General features: G+C 41.0%; 1 protein-coding gene across 1 annotated transcript; it reads right to left on the reverse strand.

Annotated features, from left to right (window-relative positions):
- Nucleotides 1-1,370: 1,370 nt before the first annotated feature.
- Nucleotides 1,371-11,162, reverse strand: LOC308369744 (aldehyde dehydrogenase family 3 member A2-like; the record flags this gene model as incomplete). Its single annotated transcript, XM_080844265.1, has 10 exons — nucleotides 1,371-1,401; nucleotides 1,579-1,841; nucleotides 2,714-2,813; nucleotides 7,787-7,953; nucleotides 8,485-8,626; nucleotides 8,720-8,837; nucleotides 9,043-9,251; nucleotides 10,237-10,322; nucleotides 10,479-10,710; nucleotides 11,007-11,162. The coding sequence occupies 10 exons, from the start codon at nucleotides 11,160-11,162 to the stop codon at nucleotides 1,387-1,389; spliced, it is 1,488 nt and encodes a 495-aa protein (XP_080700391.1). The 3' UTR covers nucleotides 1,371-1,386.

Genomic DNA, 11,162 nt, shown 5'->3' on the forward strand with positions numbered 1-11,162 from the left:
TCTCTGGAATAAAACTCTAAACTGTGTGAAAATGAACATAAAGCTATTGCTATAGTGATCCACCCCACTGCAAATTTCTATAGTGTCATGATACTATGACTCCATGCTTGACACACTGGAAATTAAACTGAGACAAACTTACATAGCCTCTTCCTGTTGCTCTAAACAGTTTCCTTCCTTCATCACAGACCACTGGGAGTATGTAGAAAACATACTGTAAGTGTATACTGAAAGCCTTGGCACAATGAGGATTTTTAGGAAAGTAAAAGGCTGTTATCGTAGTAATTATTACATTTTTATTAAGCTACTGACATGACATTCTTTGAAATACTGACTCCATTGCATAATTATGTGTCTAATAAAAACACTTGGCATGTCAACTGAATAATCCTACCACAAAAACATATTCAGTTAGCATACTACATAACACCAATACATTTGTCTTAATCCAAAACTCAAATGTTCTTACATTTTAAGTATTACATTCTTAGTTAGTACAACTTCGACAGTATTATTAAAATAACCTAGAAAGGGACAGTAGTTCCTAGAGGCTAGATACTTGTTTTCAGTCACTTTGATCAAAACCAGGCCAACAGGAATGCAACACATCCTACTTGACATAAACCATCAACGCAAGGAGTTTGCATGGCTACATGATGCCACCTAGTGTCAGACTGGAGCAAATACTTCCCCCCTCAAATTAGAAAATACCAAAACGCACTTCTCAATCTGGACACTTTACACCAGATGGCAATAAAACAGATGGGAAATTACATCATAAGAAAGGTAAAGACTGTTTTCTATTACAGATATGACAATCATGCATTTGGGGCAAGATACAATAAGAAAGAGATGTATAATGTATTAAAGTTATGATCTGTGATTCTGGTAATAGGTTGTTGATATTTGAGCTCAACAACTAATTAAGTTACCTGCTGTGTTCCTGAACCAACGTGCTGATTGGCTGGAATAGTGCACAGCTTGGTTCAAGACACTTTGTTTGTTTGGCTTTTACATAGCCAGAACAGAGTTTTTTTTAATGCACACACAGAAGGGACAGCTAGAGGGCCGTGTGGAGAAATTCACTGAATTTGTCCAAAAGTGTATTGAATTATAATTGTGGACTGCTCCTTTAAGTCAAGAAAAATGAAATAAAACATGAAAGGGAGAAACACATTTTCTTGAAAGTGCATTCTACATTGTGATACAGAGTGTGAAAAATAGGTAGAATTGGTCAACACAGTAAAATACTTTTTAGTAAATGGCAGTATTTATTGTTATCATTAGTATTATTGTACAGTACAAAAGTGCAAATCCTAGTAGTGAATAAACATATGTATTTTAAGTAACCAATTCATTGTGTCAGAGAATTTGAAGTAGCAGCAATCACACAGTAGTATCCTGTAAATCAAGAAGACAATTAGTTAATTGAACTATGACCATAATCAAAATAATCATACATACTCTATTTTATGGCACCTTCTCAATTGCTGGACTCTGGAATATGTAACACACGTATCCAGCACAAAGAGTATTAGCTGTATACCATGAATATGTCAAAGATGAAAAAGCTTTTACCTTTAACAGCACAACCAATAGTGCAACTAGCAGGCCAAGAGCCACCATGGTGGCCAGGACGGCCCACACGCAAGTGAACCGAGCACAGCTGCAGAGGCGAGTTAGCATGAAGAACTTGACCCTCTTCAACTGAGCTGCATTCTGGGGTGGGTAGCGGACCTGGTTCATGCTCTCCATGGCCAGTGACTTGATGAGGCACGATCTGTGGTGACTTAGACGGTCAAAGGTGTGCTTGCCGTGATAGACACCCATCCCACTGTTTCCTATAGGGTAGAAGGGGGAGAGAACAGGGAAAAGGACAAAATAAACTCACTACTCATTTCTCAATCTCTTTAAGCTTGGTGAGTTTCACTTCAAACAAAACATGCCCTAGAAAGGTATATGTTCATTTAGTTCCAGTCACAACATGAAATTAAGAAAACTAAAACTGACACACATCAAATTGCCAAGGGGAAAAGAGACGCATGTAATTAGTTGACTTGTATTGCAAGGAGTTTACAGCAGCTTTTCGAATACTGGAATGTTTAGTCTGCAAGCTATTCCAAGTAGATGGAATAACATGAAGGGCTCCAGCCACATCTTAGCCCAAACTTGAGGAGTAGCCAGAAGCACAGTGTGCTGAGACCAGAACTTGTGAGGGCAATACTGCTTTTATTCGCCTTGAGGACAGACAGATAGCAGGGGAGCAGTCTAACTGGACTGGCCTTTTAGATAAAAACCCACCTGTGACTAACTACATAGATAGCTTTACAAAGCAGACCACATGCCATGGGAGTAAAATGAATATGAATGAGTGCTTTTAGTTTAAAGTGTGCTTTGAAACCCCATAATTCATGGTGCCCAGCATCAAACCATAATGAACTTACCCAACAGATGCTTGCACAAAAATGTACCTTCTGCAATTATCATTTAGAGAAATCTAAGTTGTTTGCCATGCCAGAAAATAACCTACATGATTTTCAAAAAAACCATCTCATACATAAAAACACATCTGCATTTTGCAAATGACAAAGCCTTGTGAAAGACCATACTATATTGAGAATAGTGAATAATGGTGTCATCAGTGTAGTGTCCTACTTAAGCATTAGTTAGCCTACTCTTGTCTCGCTGCTTGATTGAGATTTTTAAACCTTACCAACACCACCAAAAGGAAGAGAGTTGATTGTGTACTGCATAATCACATCATTGACGGTCACTCCACCACTGGAGGTCTCTGATAGCATTCGCTTTATTACCTGAAAAAAAGACAGACAGTAGAACTACTGGAATAGTGTTGATTGATGTCTCACTTGTCAAACAACAAATCCCCAGTAAAATACAAAATCTCATCATTTTTCCACTGGTGTACCTCATGGGTCAGTACTTGGACCCCTCCTTTTTCTATTTACATCACTTCCTTAAGTGAGATAATTTGTTCCGGATGACACTTGTCTTTCCCCCAGGAGGACTCCACAATATCAACTGGAATTTCTGCATGCCTCAGTGATATTTCCGCTTGGATGATCGATTGTCAGCTTCATCTCAATCTTTCAAAAAACTGAGTTCCTCGTATTCCCACAAAATATTAACATCCAGCTCGATTCAACTTTATTGACCCCAACTAAATATGCACAAAACAGCTATATTTGATGACCGACTTGTTTTCTCTGAGCATATAGCTTCTGTCTGGAGGGCTTTTCGATTCACACTCAAATATTCAGAAGATCAGACCCTCTCTCACACAATATGCTACACAATGTCTTAACTAGACTATTGCAATTGCAATGGATTTTTAATAGGCCTGCCAAGTGTAACCGTTACAGATGATTCAGAATGCGGTGGCACTTTGATCAACCAAAGAGTACACATGTAACATGTAAATGCGGTAGAATAAAATTGAAATCCCTCATCTTGCCTATAGGACAGCCAATGGATCAGCACCTGCCTATTTCAATGCTATAATTCAGCTCTATTAACTCTCATGACCACTTCACTCCTCTGATAAACATTTGTTGTCTTTGCTATCTCTTTGCAGCATGAGTTTTATCGGGCCCGTAAACGCTGTGATACTGCCGCGAATGATGACATTCCCCCGAAATTTCCGTCTGCCGCAAATTCACGGAATTTCCCGAATACAGACCAAGAGGGGAGAGGGGGGCGATGTGTTAATTCTCACCTCCCGCTGACAGAGGTGTGAAAGGCTCTTATTAGCATATTGACTGTCAGCAGTCTAGCCACACACACCCTGCTGCAGCCATTGGTTGAAAACGACAAGGAATTGAATTAAAACGTCTTGTGATGAAACGGAATGAAATATTGTCTATAGGTCAGCTTTCAACTGACAAAACGTATCTCCTCCCATTTACAGCTATTGCCCCATAAAAACGAAATTAAAATGTACACGATAATAATTTAATTAATATTCTGTCTTTAGGGTTTTGCTCCGGGGTTATCACATTTCTTGATTTGCCTTCCGTTTTCAGAGTTCTGTCTTTAGGGTTTTGGTTTCGGGGATATCACGATTCTTGCTTTGCCTTTCATTTTCAGAGTTCGCGGGTTGCAATGTATAGGCTGTTCCACTCATATTCCGGAGCTTCCTCTCTGTAATGTTCTTGAGATTCACGTTTGGCATGTAATTATACAGAGTCGGGCTTACTCTGGTATTGAGATAGTCATTTCGCAACTTGGGACATGTTGGGCCACTTGTAAATATCGAACCTGTGACTTTTCAGGTAGATTTTGCGCAAGCTTCGAGAGATTTGAACCTGCGCTCTTCAGGTCAGTGGTACTGCGTACCTAATGGTGCTGTTTCTAACCGCTTAGCCACCTTTGCTGGTGAGGATCTGGCTCGTCGGTGCGACCAAGTACCTGGTTTATCATTCCTCCCTCCTCTGGGGTATTTATCTTCTGTTACTGGAGCGTGCAAATTGGGAATTGTTTAGTGGACTTATGTGACGTTTTAATTATGTTCACCGTAAAGGCGCCGGAGGCAACATTAGAAACTTTAGACTCGAATAATAAACGTTCAATTTCTAGTCTTTTTTACACGTAGTAAGTTTCAATAACACCATACCATTACATTTCGACATTCATAGTGGTGTAGTGTTCCCTGGTAGCCTGACGATGTCATACTCATGATTCTAGTCAGAATATGAGTCTGATACCGGACCTTTGGGCTGTGATTATGGGGCGTGTTTCAACGAACCAGGAAAGAAAATGCCTATTCGCTGAATTGGATACCTAGAACCAATCAGAGCAACGTAGTAGCCTATTACCATCTGATAGATTAAACTTTTACCTGATCCCTAGGAAGGACGGCAAAAACATATTTTCAATGACAAATGCCTTAATTGCGTTTCTCTGTTCCTCTTTCAAAATGAATGCGCTGTCAATGTCTGTTGAGATATGCCTGCTCACGTTAATTAATTAGCATTAAGGCTACAAGCTACAGTTTATTTCGATGGGTTTTTTGTGTACACGTTAGCAATGATATAACAATAATGGTCTAGAGAACTTTAGTTAAGACAAACAATACTCTGTAACATTCGTGTTGCACATGCACAACTAACCGAGTCAATGTAGACATTAAAAAGTCGTGTAGATAGCTTAATTCACATAAAATATTCCCCACTAAGCACCCGAGACGCGGCCATCTTGGTCGGAGTTCGAATCTACCGGTTAATTCAACTCAAGCGTTGGTATCTGTCCATCAACGTATAAAGCCCGCCCTGCCAATTTGATTGGTCCGGTTTGATCCTACCGATGAAACTCTCTCCCAATTAACCCAGAGCCAGACCAAATCTCCCTGACAAAAATGTTTGTGGGCGGGGTTTGGGCTGGTATCCAGGCTAGTTCCCTGGAGAAGTGGGTATACTCTTTATTTATTCATACAGCACAGGATAAACACCCTGTTTTGAGAAGTGGGTATACCCAATGCTGACTGAAAAATAAGTGGGTAGCCTATACTCCGTGTACCTGCGTATACACTGGACTACACCACTGGACATTCAAGGAGCAAAGATGAGACGTCGTTGTGTGGTGAGAACTGATAAAAAAATCGCCTGCCTTCTGTTTTCCACGGTAGATCGCATGTTATGCTAGAAATGGCTTAGCATGGGTGGGATGGGGAAAGATAACACCTTTCCATCCAGACGCAAATTAGGCTAATCGGAATCTGTAAGTGGTTTCCAGATATGTATAGTTGACATCTCTTATTTGACGAAGCAGTGAGTAAGCTGTCTTGCAATGTCTCTTGTCGAATTATCTCACATGTGTATGGTGGTATGTGTTTAAACGTTTTAACTTAGGCTATGTGTAATGTTCCTAACTTACAGTGGGGAAAATAAGTATTTGAACCCCTTGCGATTTCACAAGTTTGGCCACTTGCAAAGAAATGTGTGTTCTATAATTGTAATGGTAGGTGTATATTAACAGTGAGAAACAGAATATCAACCAAAAAATCCAGAAAAATGCATTTTATAACATGTATGACTTTATTTGCATTTGATGCAAAAAATAAGTATTTGAACCCCCAAAACTGACTGACAAAAATGACTTAGTACTTGGTGGAATAACCCTTATTGGCAAGCACAGACGTCAGACGTTTCTTGTAGTTGGTCACCAGGTTTACAAACATCTCAGGAGGGATTTTGGTCCACTCCTCTTTCCAGATCCTCTCCAAATCTTTAATGTTGTGTTTTCAATGGGAGGGAATGAGGGAATGAGGTTCAAGTCCAATATTCCATGTTACATGGCCCCATCCATAGTCCCCTTGATGCGGTGGAGTCGTCCTGTACCCTTGGCAGAGAAACAGCCCCAAATCATAATGTTTCCACCTCCATGTTTGATGGTGGGTATGATGTACTCTTGGGGTCATATTCAGCATTCCCCCCCCCCGTCAAACACGGCAAGTCGAGTTGATGCCAAAGAGCTTGATTTTGGTATCATCTGACCACATTCTGTCTCCCAATCCTCCCTAGAATCATTCAAGTGTGCAATGGTAAACTTCAGATGGCCCTGTACATGCGCTTCCTTGAGCAGGGGGACCTTGCGAGTGCTGCAGTACTTCAAAAAATTACGCCGTGGTGTGTTGCCAATGGTTTTCTTGGTGACTCTGGTCCCAGCTGCCTTGAGATCATTCACAAGCTCCCCCTGTGTAGTTCTGGGGTTATTCTGCACCTTTTGAATGATCACTGATTCCGCACGAGGGGATATCTTGCATGGAGCCCCAGACCTAGAGCGGGTGACAGTTGTTTGGTGTTGCTTCCATTAATGAATAATCGCAACAATAGTTATCTGCTTCTCACCAAGCTGCTTGCCCGTGGTTTTGTAGCCCATTCCAGCCTTGTGCAGGTCTACAATCTTATCTCTGACGTCCTTGGACAGCTCTTTGGTCTTGCCCATGGTGGTGAGGTTGAAGGTGTGAAGAATGATTCTTTGGATAGGTTTCTTTTATACAGGTCACCAGTTGAGATCAGGTATACCTTGTTAGACCTAATGAAGACTAATCTGTGTGCTTTTTGGGCACATAACTGGCCATTGGGAGCCAGAATTCTTGCTGTTTGCTTGGGGGTTCAAATACTTATTTTTTGCATCAAATGCAAATAAAGTCATAAATCTTATAAAATGCATTTTTCTGGATTTTTTTAGTTGATATTCTGTTTCTCACTGTTAAAATACACCTACCATTAAAATTCTAGATCACACATTTCTTTGCAAGTGGCCAAACTTGCTAAGTCGGCAGGGGTTCAAATACTTATTTTCCCCACTGTATATATTATTATTTCACCTAAATGTTCTTGAGTTCACACCAATGTGGGCTTCTACGGCAATACACAGGGTCGAAGATTTTCGTAAATCCCACATTTCATGCAGTGACTCTTTTTGTTCCTGGTAGCATTGTAGCCACAGAGCAATTATCGATCAAAAACAACCCAATCCTCTCTCTGTCACATGTTAGTACTCATACCCAACAACCTAACCTAACCTAACCTTATAACAACTGTCCAATCGTAGATCCTCTTATCAGTTGAAAGAGACATGGTCCAAAGGGCTTTGACAATGGCTTTTGGCTTACTGCCACAACGTATAAATTGGAAATGTTAAGGTGGTTCAGTATAATCTATGTACAATCTATCTATGACAGCGATCCTTGGACCAGTTCCCCTTTCTAAGCGACACCACTTATTCTCAAGTAGCAACACTCCCTGGAATGGTCTTGGCTATGTACCTTCTTGTCTTGTGAGAAGACATAAAGAGCCAAGGGCTTCTCCCTGTCATTGATGAAGCGAATGGCGTCGTCCACACCACTGATGGGGACGATTGGCAGGACAGGTCCAAAGATCTCTTCCTGCATGAGCCTGGCATGGGGTGACACGTCCCGCAAAACTGTGGGTGCTGACGAGTATGAAAGAGGAGGAGGATGTTAGAATGGCAGCCAACAGTCATCTCTCTCTGAAACAATACCACAAGCATCACGTTCCAGACCAGCTTCACTTAGGATCTTGGCCAAATGATAAGTAAATAAGTGAATTAAAAACTTGCTTTAACTGCATAATGACTTTGAAAAGGGATCAAATAAGATTTTGTTACTCGCTCTCTCCCAGAAGCAAATATTTTTAAAGAACTGATACTACTTAATTTCCTGTTACACATGCTTACTCGTGTCCTACTTGTTCTCTCTGCTCTCTGTCAGTGCACTTCTGCTTTGTTCGTAATACCAGAGAGCCTCACATGGAATTGATTTTCCATCCTTATAAGTATACACTAAGGGGTAAATGATAACACTCCCACGTACATTGTTGAAAACAGTCAATATTTGCCCATGACTCCTCACCAAATGTGTCCTTTAATTTTGGGATTGCTGAATAATCGCTACCGAGGTGGACACAGATGTTTTTGCTATTCAACATGTTAATTCTTCCTTACCTATGTAGCATTCTTCTCTATTGTTCTTCCCCCCGACAGTAACACTGCTGCCTTCCAGGAGAGCAATGACACGATCAAAATGGTGCTGGTTGATGATGCGGCCATAGTCCGGTGAGGTTTTAGGGTCTTCACCATAGAACTCCTGCAAATACATTGGTATATACAGTATGTAATGTCTACTGAATACTACACACAAGAAAACATCAAAATCACCTCTAGAATGATGAACACTAACCAGTAATGTCCGCTGAATCTCTTCAACAACTCGATCTTGGATGCCAGGCTCACACAGGATGTAGTCAGGTGCAATGCAGGTCTGACCACAATTAGCAAACTTTCCCCAAGTGATGCGACTGAAGAAACAAATCAATCCATTAGAAAAGTTTAACAAGATATCCATAACTCTCATGCTAGGAACATTTTGATGGTCTTCCTCTTTAGAAAATGTCCTTTGGTGTTTTTGGAGGTTTGAAGAAATTGACAGGAAAGCAAAACTAAAACTAAACTTTTCTGTGAAAATCGTGTCTTACTGACATGCTACGGATAGGCCACACTTACCGGCATGCTACGGATAGGTCACAGTCTTTGTCGATGTAACAAGGACTCTTCCCTCCCAGCTCCAGAGTGACAGGGGTGAGGTGGCGAGCAGCTGCCTCCATCACCAGTTTCCCCACAGTGCTGTTCCCCGTGTAGAAGACGTGGTCAAAGCGCTGCCGCAGCAGCTCCTGGGTCTCAGGGACGCCCCCCGTCACCACTGGGTACATTTCCTAACAAAAATAAAAATAAATAAAGTAAAATAACAATATTAATTTTATTGAATTATAATGTATATGTCTTTTAAATGCTTAGAACAGAGATTCTCAACCTTTTTGCCCCCAAGGCCCACTTGTGTTGAAGGAAATATTCCTAGCCCCCCTCCCCCACAGGAGACGAGATAACCTGTCTGCCTGTCATCATGGTGACTTCGTCCACTCCAACGTCCAATACAGTTAGTCAAGTTTATTCCATTTGACCCCATAAAACATTCAAAAACAACTTTTGCCATACCAGTAATCCTCAAATATCTCAATTGGCATCCTCCATTTCCCATTCCCATACATCATACATATGTAAAAATACATAAAAAGGCTATTTTTGTATAATATTAACTTCTTTGTATTATTTATGTAATCATTTTGGTTTTAAGGTTTTGTAATTGAAGCATTCTGTAATGGGCCTCGTTTATCAATACTTCCATGTGCATCAGAGGTTAAAGGGTCATTGGTGCCACAATTCACTTAAAACACAAAATATGAATGCTAAACGTTTCGTGACTTATTCTTATCTAATTTTAAATAGAACTTTTGAGTGTATTTTTAAAAATGTTCTCTGTACAAATGTTTGTGTGCTTAACAGGCCCCCTGGACCCCCTGATGAGAACGCCTGCTGGCTTTTTCAGTGTAAAATCATGATAATAGCTTCAAAATGTGGAACTCTCTTTGAGGCTTTATAATCAGCAACTAACATTTCAACAGGGTCTAATGAACTAACTGACTCATTTCCATGTAAGTACTGTAGAACTTTGATGGAAACAAATCTGCACACGTCCAGTCTTGTTTTAAAAGCCAATCGTGCTGCAATACTGGAGACCAGCAACAGTATGAGAGGAGTGGTGGCAAAGGTCACTGGCTCTGGCACCACAAAACAAGGAACCAAAATTAAAGCCCCCCAAAAGAGTAAATTACAGGGTAACAGATATACAAGGATGTGAACCTGGTCCAAATACTGAGGGAGCAATTCTTTGAGGAGGCTGGCGGAGTGCTTGCTCAACTCTGAGGGCTTCACAACAGCCGCATTTCCTGAGAAAGACACAGAGAAGACACAGACAGAAAGTGGACAAACAGAAAAAGTGAGAAGTGAGGATCAGTTGGAAATAGAGGCATGAGTATAGGGAATATTCAAATACATCAGACAAGATTAAAAATAGAGAAGCGAATCTGCTTAGTCAGTGGTACCGGCAGCAATGGCTCCAATGAGAGGCTGTAGCGTGAGGGCCCATGGGTAGTTCCAGGCTCCGATGATAAGCACCACACCCAGTGGCTCCGCTTGCGTGTACACCTGGTCCGACAACGTGAGAAGGTTCTTCTTTGCGGGACGTGGTGCAGCCCAGTCTGCCAGACTGCTCTCAGCCAAGTTGATGTCATTTTCCAGCCCAATTAGTTCGAACAGTGGAGTGTCAAACTGGCTCTTTGTACAACAAGAACACCCAGGTTTTTTCAGTTTAATGATTGCTCTAGTTAGTCATAACATTAGCAGTAGAGATCTGCAAAACACTATCAAAGACTAAATAAGACACTAAACAGACTTAAAATGACTGAGATTTGAGGTGTTTGCAAACAGTTGAAACATTGGAACAACTGCAGGCTACAGTTCAAATAAGTGAATGAAATAAATTCAAATTCAAACATGTTTAGCTACAATAGCACATTTTGCTGAAAAAAAAAATCAGAATATCGATCTGTAGTTACTGATATGCGGCTTACTCGATTGATATCCTGTTTGAGAGCTGATGCAATCTCTGCTTCCTTCTCTTTGATGAGCCTATGCAGGGCGTGGAGCTGCTGAAGCCTGAACTGCAGGGGTCGTGACCTGCCTGAAAGGAAGGCCTTCCTGGCACAGTCTACTGCCTGCTTCTCCAT

The sequence above is a fragment of the Sprattus sprattus genome (genome assembly GCF_963457725.1).
Source record: "Sprattus sprattus genome assembly, chromosome: 9".
Classification (NCBI taxonomy): Eukaryota; Metazoa; Chordata; class Actinopteri; order Clupeiformes; family Clupeidae; genus Sprattus; species Sprattus sprattus.